General features: G+C 41.2%; 1 protein-coding gene across 1 annotated transcript; it reads left to right on the forward strand.

Moving 5' to 3' along the window:
* The first annotated feature begins 7,288 nt into the window (after positions 1 to 7,288).
* LOC114838123 (myosin heavy chain, fast skeletal muscle-like) lies at positions 7,289 to 24,440 on the forward strand. Its single transcript, XM_034291284.1, has 40 exons — positions 7,289 to 7,323; positions 7,438 to 7,665; positions 8,338 to 8,484; positions 9,405 to 9,561; positions 9,658 to 9,685; positions 9,905 to 10,016; positions 10,128 to 10,220; positions 10,321 to 10,381; positions 10,524 to 10,622; positions 12,918 to 13,021; positions 13,256 to 13,394; positions 13,628 to 13,746; positions 13,850 to 13,999; positions 14,100 to 14,270; positions 14,349 to 14,652; positions 15,080 to 15,144; positions 15,238 to 15,325; positions 15,452 to 15,569; positions 15,715 to 15,838; positions 16,148 to 16,284; positions 16,700 to 16,955; positions 17,137 to 17,379; positions 17,748 to 17,924; positions 18,009 to 18,154; positions 18,244 to 18,334; positions 18,730 to 19,119; positions 19,204 to 19,330; positions 19,531 to 19,649; positions 19,782 to 19,978; positions 20,100 to 20,283; positions 20,401 to 20,566; positions 20,845 to 20,969; positions 21,070 to 21,378; positions 21,557 to 21,760; positions 21,900 to 22,025; positions 22,150 to 22,320; positions 23,563 to 23,667; positions 23,760 to 23,855; positions 24,057 to 24,188; positions 24,328 to 24,440. Exons 2-40 carry the CDS (start codon positions 7,450 to 7,452, stop codon positions 24,346 to 24,348), a joined length of 5,817 nt encoding a protein of 1,938 aa, XP_034147175.1. The 5' UTR covers positions 7,289 to 7,323; positions 7,438 to 7,449; the 3' UTR covers positions 24,349 to 24,440.
* Positions 24,441 to 26,728: the final 2,288 nt, after the last annotated feature.

The following is a 26,728-nucleotide window of genomic DNA, read 5'->3' on the forward strand; positions in this document are numbered from 1 at the left end:
TCAGGGCGAGCTGGCATGTCCCAAACTCCTTGTTGGTTTTGTGTTCCTCCACCTTTTAAATAATGACACACAATAATTGCATTTTCCACCTGTGTCCTGATCTAATTAATCCTATTTTACCTGTGTCCTGAGCTAATGAATTGCATTTTCCACCTGTGTCCTGATCTAATTAATCCTATTTTCCCTGTGTCATGAGCTAATAAAATGCAATTTACACCTGAATCTTGATATATATGAATGAATAGGAAACACTGCCCAAATGTACAAGAGAGAAATGTCTCTCAGAGGTCAATTTCATTTGAACAATCGGGCAGTATTTCCTAACCATACATATACATTGCAAATGTCCAGGAGTCAGCTGAACTGACTTGTGCCATTTGCAATGTATATGAATGGGTAGGAAATACTGCCCGATTGTACAATGTAGAAAAGGCTTAAAAGGCTTAATTATAATGTGTAATACAGTCGCATCTTGATGTATGCTTGTAAAATCCAACTCCCATGCCTTTAAGATGTCTCCTTCTCATGTACATTTGGGCAGTATTTCCTACCCATTCATATACATTGCAAATGTCCAGGAGTCAGCTGAACTGACTTGTGCCATTTGCAATGTATATGAATGGGTAGGAAATGCTGCCCAATTGTACAATGTAGAAAAGGCTTAACATGCTTAATTATAATGTGTAATACAGTCGCATCTTGATGTATGCTTGTAAAATCCAACTCCCATGCCTTTAAGATGTCTCCTTCTCATGTACATTTGGGCAGTATTTACTACCCATTCATATACATTGCAAATGTACAGGACTTGTCCTAACTGACTCGTGTACATTTGCAATGTATATGAATGGGTAGGAAATACTGCCCACTTGTACATTGTAGAAAATGATTAAAATGCTTAATAATAATGTGTAATACATTTCTTTCGTGATGTATACTTGGAAAATCCAACTCCCATGTCTTTAAGATGTCTCCTTCACATGTAAAATTGGGCAGTATTTCCTACCCATTCATATACATTGGAAATGTACAGGAGTCAGTTTTTTTCTATGTAAATTTGTCCAGTTAATGTCAAAAAATGGACTGGGGAAGTATGTACAAATGTGTTCTATGGGGTAATCCCATTAGGTTTACAATTGGGAAGTATTCTAAATACATTTGCCCAGTAAATGTCAAAATTTGGACTGGGGGAGTATGGAGTGAAATGTATTATGGGTTATTCCATTGGGCGTACATTTGGCAAGTATAGCATGTACATTTGCCCAGTATTGTTCAATATCTGGACTGGGGGAGTATGTTCCCATGTGTTCTATTGATAATCCAATTGGGCGTACATTTACAATGTATTACACTGCCGCCGCCATTTTATACACTGGATATGTAAATTTGCCCAGTAAATGTAAAAATTTGGACTGGGGGAGTATGGAGTGAAATGTATTATGGGTAATTCCATTGGGCGTACATTTGGCAAGTATAGCATGTACATTTGCCCAGTAAATGTCAAAATTTGGACCGGGGGAGTATGTACTGATGTGTATCATGGGGAATCCCATTGGGCGTACAATTGAGAAGTAGTGCATGTACATTTGCCCAGTAAATTACAAATTTGGACCGGGGGAGTATGTACCGATGTGTATCATGGGGAATCCCATTGGGGCATACAATTGCAATGTATTACATTGCCACCGGCAATGCTTTGCGCAGCTCAGGTCGGCGTACATTTGCCCTGAAATCCGGCAGGAGGCTAGTATGGTCGTGTGCCACCTGGTGGAATTTTCCGGTAGTGCGTTTTTCTGCACTTTTCAGAAAAAAAAATCATATCTCGGGCCCCGGGGGCCCCAGAGACGTGCCGTTTCGACTTTGGTGGACGGGAAGTCTGTACGGAGTTTTGCAGGGGGCGGCCTATTTTTAGGACGAAAAAAGCGGGGGGGTACAGCAAGTACGGGAGGCTAGTATTTTCCCAGGCCTTTTACGCGGCTTGTGCTGAAGACTTCCCTTCATGTAGGTCAGAGAGACCCCAGGGAAAGGGCACGGTGTGGGATAATGGTGGGTCGGAGAGACCCCAGGGAAAGGGCAGGGTGCTGTCAAACCGTGGGTCGGAGAGACCCCATGGAAAGGGCAGGGTGCTGTCTAACGGTGGGTCGGAGAGACCCCAGGGAAAGGGCACGGCGCAGGATAACGGTGGGTCGGAGAGACCCGAGGGCGATGGGAACTGGTATGCTAACCGTGGTTCGGAGAGACCCCAGGGAAAGGGCACGGTGCGGGATAACGGTGGGTCAGAGAGACCCGTGGACGAGGGGACGGAGCGGGATAAATCGGTGGGGTCAGAGGGACCCAAGAGCGAGGGGACTCTGGTACGCCAACCCCCCCTGGGGCTGAACATACACCCTGTGCGCCCCGGGTCAGTGTTTCTCTTCTTGTGTAAACCCCCAATCGGCGCACGTGGGACACTAGGCGTGCGTACAGCGTTTGCATACGTATCTCTTACACCTGCTGCACACCGTGTGGGTTTTACAGTCTTTCTTGGGCGGGCAGCTCTGACACCTCTTCCTCTTACTGGCAGGGGCAGGGGCCCGGGCAGAGGCTTCCAGGCCCTCGGGGCAAACCCGTCTCTAGCGCTCTGCACGGCTTTCACGAACGCCACGGACGAGTGTGTGCGCGGGATACGCGCCCTTCGGGGTTGAGCTCCCTCCATATCACGAAGGCGTTTTACGAGGAGACGTCGATTATGTTGTGGAAGACCGCCAGGGGCCAGCCTGCAGCTCATCCGCCTGCAGCTGTAGGTTCCGACCACCTTGTCTAGGTTGTCCACCCCTCTTTTGTTGCTGTTGTAGTCCAGGAGGAGGGCGGGTTTCCTGTCCTGGCGCTCGCTCACGGCCGCATCCGTGTGCAGCGTGCTCAGCAGTAACACGTTCTTGCTTTTCTTGGGCATGTAGGACACTAGAGTGGCGCTCAGGGTGAACGCGAACCTGGGTGAGAACACCTCTTGGCCCTTGGTCGCGAGCAGCGCGGCAGGGAGCTCGGGCTTGTTCTTGTGAACCGTGCCCACCATCGTGAGCCCCCTGGCCAGGAGCCGCTGTCCCAGGTCGTAGGAGGTGAAGAAATTGTCGCACGTCACGTTGTGCCCCCTGAGCCCCTCTGTCACATCAAGCACCACCCGCATGCCCTGGTTCTTCTCCGGGCCGCCTGCGGCAGGCTTCCCGGCGTACACTTGCATCTTCCACGCGTAGCTGGATTTCGGGTTGCACGCCACCCATTACTTCATCCTGTATCTCGTGGGCTTGCTGAGCATGTACTGGCGGAAAGGGCAACGACCTAGGGACGGGGGAGATGAGGAGAGACGGTCATGATGATGATGATGATCATGATAGTCACCGAGTGTCGGGCGGCCCTAGGTTTTTCCTACAAATGTGCCGCTGCCGCTAGCGTTCATTTGCGCGTGTGCTCGTGCATTATCCACCTCTGAACGGGACCAGTTACTCGTCCACCGTCACATGAGGGCCCGGGTTGTAGAAGAACGGGAGCCGCTCGGACCACTTGTCCCAGACCTCTCGTATGGCTGGAGTTTGTCCGTGGCGCGTCTCTCAAGGCGCGACTCACAGTCGTCGAATCACAGCAGCCTCGAATACGTGGGAAAGAGTTTCAGAGGCATGGTGGCGCGGAACACGGGCCTTCCGCTCTCCGTATCCCACAGACTGGCCGCGGCCTTGCCTCTTGACCTGAATTCGCCACCACAAGGGTTAAAATCCTGCAGCGCACGCAAGGTCCCCCTGCTCAAGCCAGTGCATATCCAGGCCCGTTTGAAGTTTGCCAATGACCATCTGGATGATCCAGAGGAGGAATGGGAGAAGGTCATGTGGTCTGATGAGACAAAAATAGAGCTTTTTGGTCTAAACTCCACTCGCCATGTTTGGAGGAAGAAGAAGGATGAGTACAACCCCAAGAACACCATCCCAACCGTGAAGCATGGAGGTGGAAACATCATTCTTTGGGGATGCTTTTCTGCAAAGGGTACAGGACGACTGCACCGTATTGAGGGGAGGATGGATGGGGCCATGTATCGCGAGATCTTGGCCAACAACCTCCTTCCCTCAGTATGAGCATTGAAGATGGGTCGTGGCTTGGTCTTCCAGCATGACAATGACCTGAAACACACAGCCAGGGCAACTAAGGAGTGGCTCCGTAAGAAGAATCTCAAGGTCCTGGAGTGGCCTAGTCTGTCTCCAGACCTGAACCCAATAGAAAATCTTTGGAGGGAGTTGAAAGTCCGTATTGCCCAGCAACAGCCTCGAAACCTGAAGGATCTGGAGAAGGTCTGTATGGAGGAGTGGGCCAAAATCCCTGCTGCAGTGTCAACAACTGGTCAACAACTACAGGAAACGTATGATCTCGGTAATTGCAAACAAAGGTTTCTGTACCAAATATTAAGTTCTGCTTTTCCGATGTATCAAATACTTATGCCATGCAATTATATGCAAATTAATTACTTAAAAATCATACAATGTGATTTTCTGGATTTTTGTTTTAGATTCCGTCACTCACAGTTGAAGAGTACCTATGATAAAAATTACAGACTTCTACATGCTTTGTAAGTGGGAAAACCTGCAAAATCGGCAGTGTATCAAATATTTGTTCTCCCCACTGTACATACCAGGCAATAGAAAAGCAGACATTTCTCAAATGTACATTAGTTCAAGAATTTCCATAACACAAGGACACTAGCAAAATGCAAAACTAGAGAACAATCATTCAGGAAGGATAAGGAGAGAGCAATTGTCCGTGGCCACCACCTGCAAAACCCTTCCCTTTTGGGGGTTGTCTTGCTGTTGCCTCTCCAGTGCACCTGTTGTCACTTTCATTTGCAACAAAACAGGTGACATTGATTCACAATCGCTTATGATTCCTAACAGGACAAATTGATATCCCTCAAGTTTTATTGACTTTGTGTTATACTGTGATCATCATGTGTTCCCTTAATATTTTTGAGCAGTGTATTATCATTTTCTAGCCTGGGGTTAAAACAATTTAATATGAGGGCAGTACCTGCTGTTTAAATCTCTGGTTGTATCGACTGGATTTCCTCAAGATTTAATTTTTAATGTTTTAATTATCTTTATTATAGAGTCATGACTACATCAGAGAAAATAAAAACGCAAAAATATAAACCCAAAAGAAAGTGTGAATGTTTCTCAACAGATTTATAAAGCTTATTTAAAAACAGCTCCCCATTTGATGTGTTCATCCTTGGTCATAAGATTAGCATTACATTTTAACTTCCATTGACTTCCCACTGCATGCTGAAAAGGCAAAACCACCTAGCCTATCTTGTACACGGCAGGGAGATATGATACAGGCCAGCACATTATTGTGACCTTATTAGCGCCTAATAAATTTATAGCAAGATATGTGATCTGGAAAAACAAGATCCAAATTTATATCAAGCCCAACTTGGTTGTTTTGTGGATTCATGCCACAAAATGTGACTTCGAATCTGAATTTAGATTTAATCCATTAAACCATGTGACAAATTCTGACAAGGCCAAATGTGCTTGGATGTCTCAGTCTGTGTCATAAAACTACTCATTAAAAGCCCTTCTAACATTTATTGCATCAATTACTATCACGATTCACCCAAGGCTCTACCAAAATATACGTAAAATATTTACAAAAATTATTACACATTTCATTAACAATATATGAGATATTAACGCTTCCTTTTTTTATTTGCTTTTAAGTGTCAACCCAAAACAATTTTGGAGCTTAGAGAAACATGTCCCTGTTATACAAAAGTGCAAGTCATATATAATGGAACATGTCTGGATATTGAAATAAATATCATGTTATAAAGGCTTAGTCAAGAGGGAATTTTCTCTCCATTCGAAAACAGACCGTAGATATATTTTGTCTAATTGTGGTGACATGTGTCATAATAAGATCTACAACTTTTGGCAGATATATTATCCTTTATATACATAGAGGACATATAAAATACTATTTGCTTACAAAGGTTTCAAAACAAAAACACTGATAGATTGTATGAAATAAATGTTTATCTAAAGTACATATGCCCAGTACATTAATATTATTAAAAAGTTAAAACCAAAAAGAAGCTGTAAACCAAGGATATCACAGAGGATGTCTAAACTTTTAACTTGTTAATGAACACAGAGCTAAAAAGTTGGGGTATAAAAAGTTATTTAAAAACCGCAATGGTGTCTACCAACATTACTAGACAGGACAAGATGTTGCACAACTGACTGGCTTTGATTAAGAATGCTACTCCCTTGCTTTGTTTTGATTTTAGGGATTTGAAAGAAAAACCTCTTGAACTACATTCTTAAAATAATGTACATCAATGTCTCAGTTACTGGTGGCTCCTTTACAAGTTTCTAGAACTGTCTAAAAATAGGTATACTCCTTATTGAGTGTACATCAGTTTCATTGATGCCAGCTCAGCTGCTAAGCAGTTTACTTCAGAGTGTAATAAAAGTTTTAGGCAGCTACTGTGCTGTCAGCAATATGCACTTCCAGAATCTGAAATAGATTAAATGTCGTAGATATAAATTTTACATTAGATGCAACAGCCAATGAAATACAAAATGTTTCTGTTTTTATGTGTATCGTATGAAGTGGTAACATGAAATAATAGTTAAATAATAAACATGAATGAACACATAAATAATACTTTTGATACATCAAACTATTCATTTTGTCATAACCACAGTTGTGACTTGTATCATCCATGTAAATTCAATTAAATATTTTAAGGTAAAATGAGTGTGGCACTCTTGGAATTTGTTGACGTTAATTGAATGCATGATTAAAGATTCCTCTCCTCCAATACATTTCCTTCTCCAGAGTGGTCCATAATTAACTTTTGCTTGGTTGGCATTTTCAAACTGATATAAAGAGGATGGGGCCCCTGGATCCCCCTAAGTCAGACACTTTCTTCTTCTGTGGTAAGACTCCTTTATTTGCATTTTTAAAATGTATTTATAATGTGCGTTTTCTTATGTTTTATATAGATTTTAACTGAAATGTGGTTTTCTTGCACCTGTTTGTGAATTCAGGCAGTGGTGTAGAATGTAACTGGGGTTCTCATGTGTATATAATTTGAATTCCAAAAATAATATTTTTGTAAAGTCAGTTGCCCCTAGTAAAATGAACATTACCAGTTGCACCCACATGGCTAATATGATCAACTTGATTTATGCCTTTCAAAATGTTTCCTATATCTTCATAGAATTGTGCTTTCACAACACTCTAATGCTTTACAGGGTTCTCCAGGGTTCTCTACATTTTCATCTGTAGTGGGGAAAAAAGGTGAGACATAACAAATGTATTAAATGATTCTGTTTGAGATACTGCTCATCTACCTGTTGACTGGGAGGAAGTACCATGGTGTCCATCACACTTTGTATTTAATCTCTTTCCTAGAGATCCGTCACAATGAGTACGGATGCAGAGATGGAGCAATATGGCAAGGCCGCCATATACCTCCGTAAACCTGAAAGGGAGAGGATTGAGGCACAAACAGCTCCCTTTGATTCAAAGAACTCCTGCTTCGTACCTGATCCCAAGGAGCTGTACCTTAAGGGTTTGGTCACAGCCAGGAAAGATGGAACATGTACTGTGACAGTCAAGATGCCTGACGGCAGTGCACAGGTAAGACTTGTATGATGAAGAGCATTAAACTGAAAATGTGTGGAACTTAACACAAAAGATATGTAACTCAATATAAAAGAAGGTATATATTTTAAACAAATATCTAAACATAAATATGTATATCATGACGCTTTAGTTGTAGTTTTTTTTGTGTTTGGCTTTAGTTGTAGTTTTTTTTATATAAATTGTATAAAAATACATTGAAAATACATTTGCATTAGAAGTATATGTTGTTATACTAAATGCAAGGCTCAATTGTAAATGAGTCTTGGTCTCAGTTGACTCCATGCTAAAATAATATATTTTTTATTAACTTGCTAACAATCACCGATACGGAAGCTAAAGATTCAGGAAATATCAGCAGTTACAAAACCGATTAATAGAATACCACTGTAGCAATTGTTTTGCAAGATAGTAAGTATTTTAGGTGCATACCACCAGAACATAGCATAGACCAAATTGTGTCCCACAGGGCTACGTGAGCTTCACACCTTTGCTCTTTAGCATTCCGAGTACTACCGTTAGTACTCCTATAACTACCACTTCTATTTTACAGACATTCATCTTCAAGGCCAGCATGCATACAAGACTAGGATGCACACGTTAATTAACATTTTGTAGATGCAACTATTTTAAAGAAAAAGTATTCCGTAAACGAAATGTCTGTTTCAGGAAGGAAAAGATTTTAAAGAAGATGAACTGCTTCAGATGAACCCCCCTAAGTACGACAAGATTGAAGACATGGCCATGATGACCTACCTGAATGAAGCTACTGTGTTGTATAACCTCAAAGAGCGTTATGCAGCATGGATGATCTACGTAAGAAACCTGCAGAAACACTAACACATAACTGAACATGAGATAATACATACCTTCATAAATCTTAGAAACCAAGTCATACCAATACAGTAGAAACACATCTACATATCAGTAGAGGTAGAAACAAGGCAAAGAAACCAAGACATACCATTACATTAGAACTGCACTGACACATAAATCTAGATAGACACCAAGCAAAGAATTCAAGACATACCAATACAGTAAAACCACAATGACCTATCAATCCAGGTAGAAACAAGGTAAACATAAAGTAAACATGCTATCACTCATGAATGATGCAGTGCCCCCGCTTTGCCTGTAGAAATACTGCATGCAAATTTATACAATTCAGTTTAATACTGAAGCACCTCCTTTAGGCCAATCATTGTGATTTTGTAAATACAAAATCTTTATAGCAAGACTCATCATTGAACCCAATTGAACCCAATATAAATATAAAAATTGTCCCGAGCATGTATGTCAAATTGTAACAAATTGTAAAACATTAAGAAATATAATATATATATATATATATATATATATATATATATAATAATATATATATATTTTCCCATTTTAGGGCCACATGGTAGGCTGTAAACTCTATTACTAATATGCAACAGCAAAAGTGGGAGACAGCATTTTATCTGATGCCTTGAGGAATAATATCCAAAATGCCTGAAATTCCATCATGGCTGACCGTATCTTTGAGGCAAATGTTTTCCATGTGACCTTTGTACTGAACTTATTAACTTAAGGAAAATAGGGTAACAGGCATTACCTTGCAATGTCTATGGCAAGACACATTCACCCAGATGTACTTTTGTATGTACAGAAGTAAATCCTATGGACAGACACCGATATGCAGTCCAGTAATTTATACATTTTTGTAATGCACTAATATAATCTTTTTCATATAGACCTATTCTGGGCTATTCTGTGTCACGGTGAACCCCTACAAGTGGCTCCCTGTGTATGATGCAGAGGTTGTTGCTGCCTACAGAGGGAAGAAGAGAGTTGAGGCTCCACCCCATATCTTCTCCGTCTCTGACAATGGCTTTCAATTCATGCAGATAGGTACAAGCTTGAATGGATGAATGGAAGGATATGAAATCATGTAGGCCTAACCATAGTGTTGTTACGGAATTATAAGCAAAATGTTTCTGTTCACAGATAAGGAGAACCAGTCCATCTTGATTACGTAAGCTGTTTACATTTAAAAAAATCTATTACTATAGGCTGGATTACATTATAAATGAGGCTGTGTATAATAATGTCTTTGGGATTAGTGCAAGTATTTGATTAATTTTTTTATATAGGTCAACAGACCTATATATTTCCTCATGTTATTTCATAGTAGAAGCCTTCCTTACAATCAAACTTGTCATTAAAAACCTTTTTCCTTTGTCATATGAACCAGTGGAGAATCCGGTGCAGGAAAGACTGTCAACACCAAGCGTGTAATCCAGTACTTTGCCACCATTGCAGTGTCTGGTGGTGAGAAGAAAAAGCAAGACCCCGGCAAAATGCAGGTGCTTATTTTTGCTTTTTAAATGCATTTCAGTTGTGTAAATTTTTCGTAATCATGTTTAAAGAATCCCTACTTTACCAGTTTTAGAGCAACTTGTGTTGGTCTCATTCAGGGGTCTCTTGAGGATCAGATCATTGCAGCTAACCCTCTGCTAGAAGCTTATGGTAATGCCAAGACAGTGAGAAATGACAACTCATCTCGCTTTGTAAGTATGATACCGGGAAAGCATTTTTTCGATGTATGACATACAACAAATCTTACATTTTTCCCCCCTAATGTTTTATAACCAAAATACTTTACTGTAGGGTAAATTCATCAGGATTCACTTCCAAGGACCCAAATTGGCTAAAGCTGATATTGAGACCTGTGAGTTGGTTCTGGTTGTATCCCGATACAAATTTCAGAGTCTATTTTGAAAAGAATTTACTACATGTAAATTGTGTCTCATGCTCTCTAAATATCTTTGTCTCTTTTTCTCGGCCACTTACTATCTCCCTTTTTCCATCAGACCTACTGGAGAAGTCCAGAGTGACCTTCCAGTTGCCCGATGAAAGAGGCTACCACATCTTCTTCCAGATGATGACAGGCCACAAACCTGATATAGTTGGTATGGAAATTAGAGATTTAAAGGCTGTAGCAGATTCACACAAATGTTATAGTCCACATAAGTAAAGAAATGAGTAGATCCTAACATCTACACATTTCAACTAATGCAGTTTGATGTCCCAGTACAGGAAATGTAGATCCAATGACACAGACGTAGAGACTATTGATTAAGTAGTAATTTTCACCTGTAAATGTCAAAATGCATTGTTAACATATTTGGATTAGGCTTCATCTGACAGCAGTGCAACCTGAAGGCTATCTACACATTGCATTCCATAACGAGAAAGGAAATACACATCATTTAATCCCATAAATCCAATCATATTTTATAAAGCCTTTTTTACATCAGCAGTTTTTTCAAAGTGCTCTTATTAACACCCAGCCTGAAACCCCAAAGAACAAGCAACAACAGGGTTGATGCACAGTGGCTAGGAATAACTCCTTAAAAGGGATGAAACATAGGAAGAAACCTAGAGAAGAACCAGGCTCTGAGGGGTGGCCACTCCTCTGCCTGTACCTGGTGAACATTTTAAGAGTACACATTGTAATAATTAATAAAATGCCTGTGAGATGTGTCCAGAGCCTATAAAACATAATCCATGTCAGTTGCATGACCAGAAAGACAAGGACAGGGACAATCGGGGGTTGGGTCATCAGAGTGGCAGCCGGAATAATCAGGTATTGTCAGTTACTTGATCTGCAACACAACCAGAAATGACTTTGGAAAAGGACAGCTACGAGTCCTTCGGGCCTGGTAGTCCCGAGTTGTGGTCCAAGGGCTCATGTCCTCTTAATTTTAAATGTAACAGGATGCAATGAAAGTTAGACACCCTGCTCCCTTACTCCCCTGGCACAATAATATAGCAGCGGAAAATATTGTACAAAGACATGGACAATAGAGAAGCTTCAAAATATCAAAAACAGATCATTTTGCAGTTGACAATTTAAACAACAAAACAGAATCATCTAATATACTGACAGTATAATAACTTTTTATTAGTGGTAGCATGGTCCTTTAACGTCAACAAATACTTTCACATACAGCTCTGGAACAAAGTAAGAGAACACTGCACCTTTTTCTTTCCTTTCCAAAGAAAGTTGAAAAGGACAGTTTTGAGTGAGGAACAGAAGTGGTTCAATTTGTAGTGGTCTCTTAATTTTAACCCTTCTGTTCCTCACTCAAAACCTTCCTTTTCGACTTTTTTGAAAAGGAAAGAAAAAGGTGCAGTGATCTCTTAATTTTTTTCAGAGCTGTATTTTTATTTTATATCTCATAAATTATCCAATTAATGGTGGGCAAATATTGAGAAATGTTTAAAGGCTTCTATCAAATCCAAAATTACAGGTAATGGTCAATATACTTTTAGTGACAAGCTTATGCAGTTCTGCTTGGGCAGTTCAATGATGGTGATTATAATTCAAATGTTCTCTTGAATGGCACAAATGTTGTGCTTTTATTGAGAAGGCTATTGAGCTTATTGAGAAGGGTTTCTTACTCTGCAGAATGCAATTAGTCAAAAACATAGTCTGTGAGGATGGACAAAACAACTCAACACACAGAAAGGCCATTCAAAATGATAAACTGATCTCAGCCTAGAATGTTGCTAAAATAAAAACAATACCTCACAATAGCAGGGTGCAATGAACTGAACTAAATAGTGTGTGCTGATGACATACAGGTTTGTGAAGAGGTGATCAGAATTCTGGTGATTGGGAATGGGAGAGTGAGCTGCATTCAGGGGATCTATATGTTTGAGAGTGAGCTGGAAAGTGAGCTGTGTTCAGGAGATTATTGACATTTTGGATGGCGTGAGCTGGGGACAGACGTTACAGTTGGAACGCATTTGAACATATTATACAATCAATATTGAGTCCAATATCATGGTTAGCAATGTAACCTTTGTTTTAAGAAAAATATGTGTGTCAAAGTGTTAACTATGTGAAATTAGACTGACCTATTTTCTTTGGCTCAAGTTACCTGGCAGATTTGAGTGTTTATTAAGCAGAGAGAAATAAAACACAGTGGGCAGAGTAGGCTAGCCTACACTAATGCAGCCAGCTGTTTGAGGTGTGTGTTACTGTTAGAATATATAGGTTTATATTTATAAAGCCAAAATAATTCTGAATCATCTGTTCAAGTGACAGCTATGAAAGAGAAAAAAACACTTCTTACATGACAGTTCTGTTTACAGCATTATAATTTATATGTCAGGATTAGTAAATGTGCATGAATAATGCATGTCTGTAAAACAATCATTTTTTGTGAACTAACAAATTCTTTCTCTGTGGTACACAGAAATGTCCCTCCTCACCACCAACCCCTATGACTTTCCAATGTGTAGCCAGGGTCAGATCACTGTAAACAGCATTGACGACAAAGTTGAACTGGAAGCTACAGATGTGAGTCATGCAAAGGCTTGACCAAACTCTAGAAATTGAATGGGAAGGGACCACCGAATACTGTTAATGGAAAATACAATTCCAACTCAGTAGCAGCTAGGACTTTTCATGTTACTATTTTAATTAATAAAAGTGGCTCTACATGCCTTGATATATAACAATTACAGATGAATAGTAAAGTAACTGAGCAGTCTTCCGTTGTGTTTCAATTTTGTACTTCCTCTCTAATGCCAGGATGCCATTACAATTCTGGGCTTCAGTAATGAAGAGAAAGCCTCCATCTACAAGTTGACAGGAGCTGTAATTCACCATGGCAACATGCACTTTAAGCAGAAGCAGCGTGAGGAGCAGGCTGAGCCAGATGGCACAGAGGGTGAGGCCCACTCTTTGATACACAGTTTAAAACATAAGTCATATTCCCTATCTGATTAAAGTCAGGTTATAGATTATTTTTGAAGAAGAACTTCTAACCTCCAGAAATTACAAACTGGATGAAAATGAGAAATATGACTCTCAAAAAAGTCGAGAAGTTGTGTTTCCACTGTGATATCAGAAACATGAGATATTTCGTGCCTGATTATGTTGGGGTTGTTTCTCTTATTCCAGTGGCTGATAAAATCGCATACCTGCTGGGCCTGAACTCAGCTGAGATGTTGAAGTGTCTGTGCCTCCCCAAAGTGAAGGTGGGCAATGAGTACGTGACCAAGGGACAGACTGTGCCTCAGGTAAGGCGGAAAAGCAAAACATCTGCAGGGTCTTACTTTAGGCATGAGTGCTTTTAAAAATTATGTTAATGCGTTTGACTTAGAAGAGGTATTATTATTGCAGGTTAATAACGCAGTGAGCGCCCTAGCCAAGTCCATCTATGAGAGGATGTTCTTGTGGATGGTCATCCGTATCAACGAGATGTTGGACACCAAACAGCCAAGGCAGTTCTATATTGGTGTACTCGACATTGCTGGGTTTGAGATCTTTGATGTGAGTATGAGACCAATACTACTCAATTTGATATCTTTGAGATGAATTACAACCTTGTATGAATTAATGATTAATTTTAATCACTAAATACCATTAACAGTTCAACACATTGGAGCAGCTGTGCATCAACTTCACCAATGAAAAACTGCAACAGTTTTTCAACCACACCATGTTTGTCCTGGAGCAAGAGGAGTACAAAAAGGAGGGCATTGTCTGGGAGTTCATTGACTTTGGCATGGACTTGGCTCAATGCATTGAGCTTATTGAGAAGGTAGGTTGTCTGGGAATAAAGCTAATATGGATCCTACATGTAAATCTAATTAATTTAATATCAATCTTTTTTGTACAGCCAATGGGCATCTTCTCTATCCTTGAAGAGGAGTGTATGTTCCCCAAGGCTTCAGACACTACCTTCAAAAACAAGCTGTACGACCAACATCTTGGCAAAAGCAAGGTGTTTGAGAAGCCCAAACCTATGAAAGGCAAGCCTGAGGCACACTTTGCCCTGGTGCACTATGCCGGCACTGTGAACTACAACATCATTGGCTGGCTGGACAAGAACAAGGACCCCCTGAATGACTCAGTTTGTCAGCTGTATGGAAAGTCCTCAGTTAAACTGTTGGCTGCCCTGTATCCTGCTGCCCCACCTGAGGGTAAGAATTGTATTATATAAAAATATAAAATGTAGAACAAAACAGACCACCATTCTTCACATTCATTCTTTGAATTTATATTACAATTTCTCTGGTTATTCAGAAAATCTTTATGACAGCATTTGTATTAGGCAGAGGGGATATTTGTCAATTTGCACATACGGTCAATCCAGGTTTTTCTTCTGCCTCTAACCCAGCTCCTCTGAATTGAAGACAGATGGGGTAATTCACAATGAGAGCCAGGGGAGCAAACACAATTAACTGTTATTATTTTTTCTTTTCATATTTGCTTTGGGATTTAATCTGGCGTCCGTTTGGTTACTGGTCAGATGCTCCAACTGCTAGGCCACCGGTACCCAATTAAGGTATTTGAAGTTAACCTGAGATCCCCTCATTTACAATTTTTGACTTTCCACCATTTTGTCAGATACCACCAAGAAAGGAGGCAAGAAGAAGGGAGGGTCCATGCAGACTGTGACCTCCCAGTTCAGGGTGAGACTTAGACGTTTCAATATTAAGTCCTTCAAAATATGCTTTGTTGATCATTCATATTTTCTGAGAAACTGGTTTGTAACCCTCTTACAGGAGAATTTGGGCAAGCTGATGACCAACTTGAGGAGCACTCACCCTCACTTTGTACGCTGCCTGATTCCTAATGAGTCAAAGACTCCAGGTACAAGAATATAGCTAAATATAGATAAATATAGATTTACCAATGACAAGTATCATTAGAACAGTATTAGTAACTTTTAACAACCCCAAATTGGAAAAGGGTATTAAAAGAGGCTTGTCTTTCTAGGTCTGATGGAGAACTACCTGGTTATCCACCAGCTCAGGTGTAACGGTGTACTGGAGGGTATCAGAATCTGTAGGAAAGGCTTCCCCAGCAGAATCCTCTATGCTGACTTTAAGCAGAGGTACTTATTACATACACAGACATATATACCAAAAAAAATATCTACTCTGAGGACTTTTCCCAGCATCAGAAAAGGCTTACCTTTTACAGAATATAACCAACTTATTATAACTTGATATATAATAAAAGAAAACTTCCTCATCCAGGTACAAAGTACTGAATGCCAGCGTCATCCCTGAGGGACAGTTCATGGACAACAAGAAGGCTTCTGAGAAGCTGCTTGGATCCATTGATGTAAATCATGAGGAATACAAGTTTGGACACACCAAGGTTAGTCTAATATACCCAGCGAAATCTGTCAACAAAATGCAACTTCAAGGAAATGTACAGTTAGGTGATACATCCATAATATTACTTTTTCTAGTCACTAATGGAAAATAAATACATTATTATTTTAGCTGTGTAATGCAGAATGATTTAGAAATTGGAAAGTCAAACTGTCCTAAGGATTATTTGTAAGCATTAGAAATTGTATGTTGTTCTTATTTATGTAGTTGGGTTGAACCCCTTTTTCCGATTAAGTCCATTCTATCACATTCTGACTGGGGTTCCAGAATTGAACATGTTTACCTGTCTCAGGTTTTCTTCAAAGCCGGTCTTCTGGGTGTCCTGGAGGAGATGAGAGATGAGAAGTTGGCTGCTCTGGTCCGCATGCTCCAGGCTCTTAGCCGTGGATATCTCATGAGGAGAGAATTTAAGAAGATGATGGAGAGGAGGTGAGGAATAATAGACATCTTGGCAAGGCTTTCTGAGAACAACCTATATGTAATGAATGTTAGTTGAACTTCAGAATGAAAGATTACATCTTTTAATTGCCTCATAACATCAATATTTCACATACATAGAGTTATGTTGAGCTCAACAATAAATAATCATAATGGAATTTGATACCATACATGATACAATATGGAAATTATGTTATCTGAATATTTGGATTTTTTTTTTTTAGAATAATGTCTACTGTGATAAACGGGTTTGCAATTTCCCAGTCCACTGTTTCAGCTGTGTATCAAAAGCAGTGGTGGGGTTCTGTTTGCCATCCAAATCTATAAATGTAGCTTTAAGCTTGTCAATCACATAACCCATCCTAACATGTCCATCACATACCTCATCCTATCTTTTATCGACCAGAGAATCAATCTACGCCATCCAGTACAACATCCGCTCATTCATGAATGTGAAACACTGGCCATGGATGAAGTTGTACTTCAAGATCAAACCCATGCTGAAGAGTGCTGAGACTGAGAAGGAGCTGGCCAACATGAAGGAGAACTATGAGAAGATGCAGTCAGACCTGGCCAAGGCTCTGGCCAAGAAGAAGGAGCTGGAGGAGAAGATGGTGACCTTGCTGCAGGAGAAGAATGACCTGTCACTCCAAGTTGCATCTGTGAGTTTGCATTTGCACACACCCTTGCACATACACACAGACGCACACTGACACAGGTTTATTGGCCATTCATTTTAGTTCATCTATATTGATTTCTTATGACATCTTTGACTAAAATATGTTTATGTTTTGATAAACTAAGTGAGGCTGGTTTGTGATTTTCCTCCTGTTCTGATACCAGGATGCAGAGAATCTGAACGATGCTGAGGAGAGGTGTGAAGGACTCATCAAGAGCAAGATCCAGCTGGAAGCCAAACTCAAAGAGTTGAACGAGAGGCTGGAGGATGAGGAGGAGATCAGTGCTGAGTTGACAGCCAAAAAGAGGAAGCTGGAGGATGAGTGTTCTGAGCTGAAGAAGGACATTGATGACCTGGAGCTCACCCTGGCCAAAGTGGAGAAAGAGAAGCATGCCACTGAAAACAAGGTATTGTACCTTACCATAGTCTAACTATAAAATATAGTACCAATATTGGTGGTAAATTGGTCAAATAAACACTCATTAACATGAAAAGATTATATTATGGGTGAAGAGACTATTGCGGCCAAAATAGAATTTCAGTGGCAGGATATCAGAAACAAGATTAGATTAGGTTTCTGTAGCAGGATTAGATTAGGTTTCAGTACCAGGGAACTCCACACATTGATTACAGGCTCTACTCCTCCATCCATTAATCATACTAGCATGGTTTACACTGTTATCTGCTGTTCAGTATATAGTAATTTTATAATTATAATCTGAAATAATTTATTACAATATACAGTATATCAAACAAAATCCTCTCTTAAAAAAAGGTAAAAAATCTGACAGAGGAGATGGCTTCTGTGGAGGAGAGTGTTGCAAAGCTGACCAAGGAGAAGAAAGCTCTCCAAGAGGCCCACCAGCAGACCTTGGATGACCTGCAGGCAGAGGAAGACAAAGTTAACACTCTGACCAAGGCTAAGACTAAGCTGGAACAGCAAGTGGATGACGTAGGTAGAGTTTAAAATGTTGGCCTTCATAGTGTGTGAGATTATACTATTATCCCTTAATTTATGTATGTTTTAATCCGGTAGCTTGAGGGTTCTCTGGAGCAAGAGAAGAAGCTCCGAATGGACCTTGAGAGAGCTAAGAGAAAGTTGGAAGGAGATCTGAAACTGGCCCAGGAGTCCATAATGGACCTGGAGAATGACAAGCAGCAATCTGATGAGAAAATTAAGAAGTAAACAAAGAAATTAAAACTTTACTACCTGCAATATTGATACAAATGTACTTTTTGTTGACAATAATTGCCATGTTTGAATTTCTTAGGAAGGAATTTGAGACCTCCCAACTCCTAAGTAAGATTGAGGATGAGCAGTCTCTGGGAGCTCAGTTGCAGAAGAAGATAAAGGAACTCCAGGTACAGTAGATGAAAAAGCACCTGAGTAATAAATTCTGATGAGACATCCTTTTATACTGGTGGCATCTGAGTGCTCAGAAGGTGTGAAGAGTTCTCTGCAGTGTTCTAAAGATTTTTACAATATTAGTGAACTCAAATATTTGGAATCCCCTCCCAGTTCATAAAATGCCTATGCTGAAATGGCTACAGGCAATCTAGAATCCTCTAACTGTGTGCTTCTTACCATTCTGTGTTGACTACTGCATGTGTCACTGTCAACTGAATATAACAGTCAACTGGCATATGTTAGCACTTGTATATAACAATAAAAGTAAAATTATTTCAACTGTATTGTAGGGGGAAAATGTTTCTGATTTTATATATATTATTTCCGCTAACCCTGCCTCTTGTTGTAGGCACGTATTGAGGAACTGGAGGAGGAGATTGAGGCTGAGCGTGCTGCCAGGGCCAAGGTTGAGAAGCAGAGGGCAGATCTCTCCAGAGAACTTGAGGAGATCAGCGAGAGGCTGGAGGAGGCCGGAGGTGCCACTGCTGCTCAGATTGAGATGAACAAGAAGCGTGAGGCTGAGTTCCAGAAGCTGCGTCGTGATCTTGAAGAGTCCACCCTGCAGCACGAAGCCACAGCCTCAGCTCTGCGCAAGAAGCAGGCTGACAGTGTGGCTGAGCTCGGGGAGCAGATTGACAACCTGCAGCGTGTCAAGCAGAAGCTGGAGAAGGAAAAGAGCGAGTATAAGATGGAGATAGATGACCTCTCCAGTAACATGGAGGCCGTCGCCAAGGCTAAGGTCAGTAGAGATGGTGTTAAGCAGGGTCATTGACATCATCATTCAATTGGACAGAAATAATGATGGTACGTTGTACTAAAACAGGGTAACCTGGAAAAGATGTGCCGTACTCTTGAGGACCAGCTGAGTGAAATCAAGGCTAAGAATGATGAAAACATTCGCCAGATCACCGACACCAGCGCACAGAGGGCCAGACTCCTGACAGAAAATGGTAACCAATGACAATGACCAACAAGCCAATAATGTTGTTCAATAGTACACTGTTAATTCTCTGGGGCTTAAAGTCCACTCCACACAGTTTCTACAGTACTATTCAGCACATAACATCTTTCTACAATACATTAACCTCTATTTATAGTCTTATAGGAAATATATATATTTTTTTGACTATATGGTCCTCTATCCCTACAGGTGAATTAAGCCGCCAATTGGAGGAGAAGGAAGCCTTGGTTTCACAGCTGACCAGAGGCAAACAGGCCTTCACCCAGCAAGTGGAGGAGCTGAAGAGGCATATTGAGGAGGAGGTCAAGGTAAGGGATCCAAGATGGGCTACCAATCACATAGTTTAGAGACATACCTACATGTCACTGTGGCATGCCACTCTCAGACTCTCCAGGTTTTATTGTCACAATGATCTTTGTCTTATACTATTTCTCTCACAGGCTAAAAATGCACTGGCCCATGGTGTCCAGTCTGCTCGCCATGACTGTGACCTCCTGAGGGAGCAGTTTGAGGAGGAGCAGGAGGCCAAGGCAGAGCTGCAGCGTGGCATGTCCAAGGCCAACAGTGAGGTGGCTCAGTGGAGGACTAAGTATGAAACTGATGCCATCCAGCGCACGGAAGAGTTGGAAGAGGCCAAGTGAGTCACACTGAACTGCAGGAACACAAATATAGTGTGAATGGTTAAGGTGGTACATAAAATGTTATGCAAATATGTGTTGTAAGATATGTTTTGCATTATAAAACCAATCATACAACAGGAAGAAACTGGCCCAGCGTCTACAGGATGCTGAGGAGACTATTGAGGCTGTTAACTCCAAATGTGCCTCCCTTGAGAAGACAAAGCAGAGACTGCAGGGAGAGGTGGAGGACCTCATGATTGATGTAGAGAGAGCCAACGCAATGGCCACCAACCTTGACAAGAAGCAGAGGAACTTTGACAAGGTGAAAATTATGAAATCATAGCCTAGTGTGATATTATCAGTTTGCAATATGATCATACATTTTAGTTAAAGTATATATGTAGTATATTTCTGATTTAAAATGTGTGGATTTCCATAGGTTCTGGCAGAGTGGAAGCAGAAGTGTGAGGAGGGCCAAGCTGAGTTGGAAGGAGCTCAGAAGGAAGCTCGCTCTCTCAGCACTGAACTCTTTAAGATGAAGAACTCCTATGAGGAGGCTTTGGATCAGCTGGAAACTCTGAAGAGAGAGAACAAAAACTTGCAACGTGAGAACTTGATAGTAGTTATATTTCTTATATTAGACTAGTGTTTTTTAACACAAGGGAACTTTAATTATCAAAATTATGATGGCACTTTGACATTAAGTTCATATAACTCTGGTATATGTTCATATAACATGTACATTCTAATTGGCATTCCTTTGAAAAACACAAATTAAGTATTTTGTCAAGGTGCCTTTAAACTGTTAATATGATTAAATATCACTCCAGTGCATTGGTAATATTTTCCCACGTCTAAACTGGTCCTGTGTTTGTGTGTACAGAGGAGATATCTGATCTGACTGAGCAAATCGGAGAGACTGGCAAGAGCATCCATGAGCTGGAGAAGGCCAAGAAAACTGTGGAGACAGAAAAATCTGAGATCCAGACTGCTCTGGAGGAGGCTGAGGTAAAAATGTGAAAATCTGTGTTATGCTAGACAAGGACTACATTGGTTTTAACATAAAAAACATTTAATATGATTGATCTGACTGCCTTGCTATTCTCAGGGCACACTGGAGCATGAGGAATCCAAGATTTTGCGTGTACAATTGGAGCTGAACCAGGTCAAGAGTGAGGTGGACAGGAAGTTGGCGGAGAAGGATGAGGAGATGGAACAGATTAAGAGGAACAGCCAGAGGGTGATTGACTCCATGCAGAGCACCCTGGACTCTGAGGTCAGGAGCAGAAATGATGCTCTGAGGGTGAAGAAGAAGATGGAGGGAGACCTGAATGAGATGGAGATCCAGCTGAGTCATGCCAACAGGCAGGCCGCAGAGGCCCAGAAACAGCTGAGGAATGTCCAAGGACAGCTCAAGGTAATGGAACTGGGACATCAAGTAGAACAGAATAGAACAGACACATTGAAAAAAGAGAGGATCAATGTTCTGTAGAAAGGTATGACTATTGGGTAAATTATTTCCCATAATTCTATCACTGATTCTATGGCCACTACTTCCACAAGTTGTAATGAAACCATTTCCTTGTGAAATCCAGGATGCCCAATTGCACCTCGACGATGCCCTCCGTGGCTCAGAGGACATGAAGGAGCAGGTAGCCATGGTGGAGCGCAGAAACAGTCTGATGGTGGCAGAAATCGAGGAGCTGAGAGCTGCTCTGGAACAGACAGAGAGGAGTCGCAAAGTGGCTGAGGCTGAGCTGGTTGATGCCAGTGAACGCGTTGGTCTGTTGCACTCACAGGTATGGGTCAAAAACAAATTATAATTAAACACAACCAAGCATGCTGTTTACACACACCTGGAGTAGATTTCTATAATTTCTGCCTTGTGACTTGCAAGTTCTTTTGCATTCAAACCAATCCTATTTCTTCCTTCTCCAGAACACCAGCCTTATAAACACCAAGAAGAAGCTTGAGAATGACTTAGTGCAGGTGCAGGGAGAGGTGGATGACTCTGTCCAGGAAGCCAGGAATGCAGAGGAGAAGGCCAAGAAGGCCATCACTGATGTGAGTTCTCATGATTTATTCAATTACATCAACTTGATTCAGCCCATGATTCAATGGCAGCTGGGCACAGCAAAAACAAGCTATGATATTTGTCAATATATACATAAACAAACCAATATTTTAGGCTGCCATGATGGCAGAGGAGCTGAAGAAGGAGCAGGACACCAGCTCTCACCTGGAGAGGATGAAGAAGAACCTGGAGGTCACAGTCAAGGATCTGCAGCATCGTCTGGATGAGGCTGAGAATCTGGCCATGAAGGGAGGCAAGAAGCAGCTCCAGAAACTGGAGTCCAGGGTCAGTTACCAGCAGGATGGGTTAAATTAGATTTAAAGATGATTGCTGTACATATTTTTCATTATACACTGATCAGCCATAACATTATGACCACTGACAGACAAAGTAAATAACATTGATAATCTTGTTATCATGGCAACTGTCAGTGGGTGGGATATATTAGGTAGCAAGTGAATATTCTGTCCTCAATGTTGATGTGTTAGAAGCAGGAAAAATGGGCAAGCATAAGGATCTGAGCATCTTTGACAAGGGCCAAATTGTGATGGCTAGACGACTGGGTCAGAGCATCTCCAAAACTGTAGCCCTTGTGGGGTGTTCCTGGTCGCAGTGGTCAGTACCTATCAAGAGTAGTCCAAGGAAGGAACGGCTCATTGATGCACGTGATGAGCGAAGGCTGGCCCATGTGGTCTCATCCAACAGATGAGATACTGTAGCTCAAATTGCTGAAAAAGTTAATGCTAGTACTGAGAAAAAGGTGTCAGAACACAGAGCATCGCAGTTTGTTGCCTATGGGGCGGCGTAGCCCCTACAGTGGGCACATAAGCCTCAGAACTGGACCACAGAGTAATGGAAGAAGGTGACCTGGTCTGATGAATCACGTTTTCTTTTACACAACGTGGATGGCCGGTAGAACACATGGCACCAGGATGCACTACGGCAAGCTGGCGAAGACAGTGTGATGTTTAGGAAACCTTGGATCCTGCCATTCATGTGGGTGTTACTTAGACACGTACCACCTACCTCAGCATTGTTGCAGACCATGTGCACCTTTTCATGGCAACAAAATTCCCTGATTGAATTGGCCTCTTTTAGCAGGATAATGTGCCCTGCCACAAGCAAAAATGCTTCATGAATGGTTTAAGGAACACAAAAACAAGTTCAAGATTCTCAAATTCCCCAGATCTCAATCAAATCGAGCATCTGTGGGATGTGGTAGACAAACAGATCCGATCTATTGAGGCCCCACCTTGCAACTTACAGGACTTAAAGGATCTGCTGCTAAAGTCTTGGTGCCAGATACCACAGCACACCTTCAGAGGTCTGGTGGAGTCCATGCCTCGACCGGTCAGGGCTGTTTTGGCAGCAAAAGGGGTACCCACACAATATTAGGCAAGTGGTCATAATGTTATGGCTGATTGGCTTATATAAGCTGATTTAGTAGCATTTCACAGTTTTACAAATACATATGACTGATTTCACAACCTCAAAGACATGTCTCTATTTTCCATTTATTCTACAAAGGTGCGTGAGCTTGAGACTGAGGTGGAGGCTGAGCAGAGAAGAGGTGTAGAAGCAGTTAAGGGGGTACGCAAGTATGAGCGCAGAGTCAAAGAGCTGACTTACCAGGTAAGGGAAACTCTTTCTTTACACTATCACAGACACGTGTGTATGAAAGTGTGGGTCATTGATTATTCCTCAGCATTGATCTTCTCCCACAGACTGAAGAGGATAAGAAGAATGTTAAAAGACTTCAGGACCTGGTAGATAAGCTGCAGCTGAAAGTGAAGGCCTACAAGAGGCAGGCTGAAGAAGCGGTGAGTTTTAGACTTTTACCAGGTCTAGAAGATATTACAACATGTTATTTGCCGATGGAGATGTTAGTTGTTTGAGAAATTCAGTATATTAGTTAAGTTAATACCTACCTTTAATACCTACCTACATACCTTTATATTTTTTACCACAGGTTTCACAAATCTATATAACTTTGTATGTAACACTCTCTTTTAATCACCCAGGAGGAAGCTGCCAACCAGCACATGTCTAAATTCAGGAAGGTCCAACATGAGCTGGAGGAGGCTGAGGAGCGTGCTGACATTGCTGAATCTCAAGTCAACAAGCTCAGAGCCAAAAGCCGCGATAGTGGAAAGGTATAGTGTTGCTGCTAACCTTGAGAAAATGTGTTTCAGTTACAGCTCAAAAAGCCTTCAATACCTTATCCTTAAAATGATTTGCAGATATACTTTTCTTTATTAACACATAGATTACTGTATATCTTTGTTCTTACAGGCCAAAGAAGCTGCTGAGTAAAGACCAAAGAGCAAAATCTTTAATTCATTTTACTGTGTTGCATAAAATATGATTTTCATGGTGAAATGTTGAGCATTAATTAAACACATGTTGACAACATATATTCACTTTGTAACTTGTTTTTCAGTTTGTTCATACTATCAACATATTGTACAAGACTTCCAGTGAAGTCCTATATCATTGCATGGTTAAAACTACTTAAACATAGCAGATACTGGTTCAGGTTTTAGTTGTTGGTGCTGTACATAAACTAGTATATGAGTCAATATCACTATGAAGTGCCTTTGGTGTCCTCATCAGACTCACTCAGTCATCATGAAAATGTAGCAGAATAATGAAAGTCTGAGGTCTTATTTTAAGTGGCCAAACATTTGCACACATATCAGTACAATGACAAGTCTCTAAAAAGTTTTTCCTTCATTTTATTTTTTATTTTTTTCATTGGATGTACGTGATTTTGGCATGTCCCACACACTGTAGTTAGCAGAGCAGTGGTTAAATTATACTAAATCCAAAAAATATTACATGGTTTTATTGTCCACAATAAGTTAATTGATAAAACAAGTAATTTTGATCATGTATATTGTATTTTCATAATCATATTCACGTGTCCCTGAAATTGCTGTCCACCCTGTCATTATGGGGTAACTGCCCCTTAAGAAACCCACTGATGTTTTCAGTGACATCACTACTAGCATTTTGTCTTTCTTCAATGAAGGCTGAAGCAGTGTCTAGTTGCAGAGTAAGTGTTTACACTTATGTTTCATAATTTTTATCATATTATGTGTGTAGTTGGATGTTGTCAAACTTAACATGTCCACTCTGTCATAGTGAAATATCAGTTGATCAGAACTTTTAAATATATTTGTAAAACAGTACACAGTCAGCTTGCTAACTGTAGTATGTTGCTAAGTGAAGGTCCACCATGTGCTCATTAAATGCTAACATTAGCCAAAAATGTCCACCCTGTCATTGTCCACCCTGTCAGCAAGCCTTCCATGACAGGGTGGACATGGTTCATGACAGGAAGGACATGTGCATAGTTTAGGCCACATGCTGATAATGTTACACATCTTACAACAGCTATTACACACATTTTATAACAGTACATGCGATACCTAGTAAGAATGGACAATATGGGAAAAAAAATTGGCGATATCGGTATCAGCAAACCTAGTTTGATAAGGCAAGCCTAGTTTACCGGGACTGCCAATTACAGTGTGTAAGGGAACATTTTGAATCGTCTTTTTCAAGGAATGAGATCAAAAGGAGCTGAGATAGCAAGGAGATATCGGGAACGTCGTGATGCTGACCCAGACAGAAGAAGAAAGTACCTTGAGAAAGAAAAGTTCAAATGGAAAAAAGACAGAGAGACTGGAAAGAAGAAGGGTGTCAATGAGCTCAGTGAGAGAGAGAAGAGGGCAAAAAGAAAGAAATGGAGAGAGGCAAAAAGTCAAGCCAGAGTCAGAAACAGGGCCAGTGCTTTGCTACAGTCAGAGACACCACCCAAATCAATGTGAGCCAGGGCCCTCCAGGTTAGATCATTGGATGCTGAAAACCTCTGGGGAAGAGAACATTCGTTTATCTCAGTGGATGACAGAGAAGATCAAGAAGGATGAGAAGGTGTCAACAATAACAGTGAAATGGGAGATAACAACAACAGAGCATGACCTTAACACAGATTTCCAGGAGACGCTTCTCCATTTTAGGAGCCATGTCTTCAACATTAAATGGCAGTTTGATGCCTACAGGGAGCTCAGGAGGAGTCTGAAGCACAATAAGTCCCTCTTGCATATAGATTTTAGCGAAAATTACTCATGTAAGTACAGCGAAGAAATACAATCTGCACATTTTGGAGGCTCACACAAGCAGGCCAGTCTGCACACTGGAGTGCTCTACACCACTGGTGAACAAGCGCCACACACCTTGTGCTCCATATCACCCTCCAGAAGATACGACCCTGTGGCCATCTGGGCCCACCTTGATCCAGTTCTGAAGGTAGTGAAAGAACGACACCCTCAAGTCAGCACACGTTATTTTTTCAGCGATAGGCCTGCAACGCAGTATCGACAAAAGGGACATTTCTTCTACCTCACAACGGAACCCTACAAGTATGGCTTCAAAGAAATAACGTGGATTTTCTTCCAGGCTAATCATGGGAAGGGGGCACCAGACGGTGTGGGTGGGGCCCTCAAGAGGTCAGCAGACCAAATTGTAGCCCATGGAGGAGACATTCCTGATGCCTAGAGCTTGTATAACAAGCTGAAAAGCCTGGACACATCTGTTGAGTTGTTCTTCATCCCAGAGAGGGATATTGAATCAAAGCCTGAGGTACCTGCAATAGCTGCCATAAAAGGCACTATGAGAATCCACCAAGCTA

Source organism: Esox lucius, unplaced genomic scaffold (genome assembly GCF_011004845.1).
Source record: "Esox lucius isolate fEsoLuc1 unplaced genomic scaffold, fEsoLuc1.pri S28, whole genome shotgun sequence".
NCBI classification, from domain to species: Eukaryota; Metazoa; Chordata; class Actinopteri; order Esociformes; family Esocidae; genus Esox; species Esox lucius.

Coding starts and splice junctions, on each gene's coding strand:
- LOC114838123 (XM_034291284.1), top strand. CDS start 7,450: ATGAGTACGGATGCAGAGATGGAGCAATATGGCAAGGCCGCCATATAC. Junction 14,271..14,348: donor GCATTGAGCTTATTGAGAAG/GTAGGTTGTCTG, acceptor TTTTTTGTACAG/CCAATGGGCATCTTCTCTAT. Junction 21,761..21,899: donor TTGGTCTGTTGCACTCACAG/GTATGGGTCAAA, acceptor TTCCTTCTCCAG/AACACCAGCCTTATAAACAC.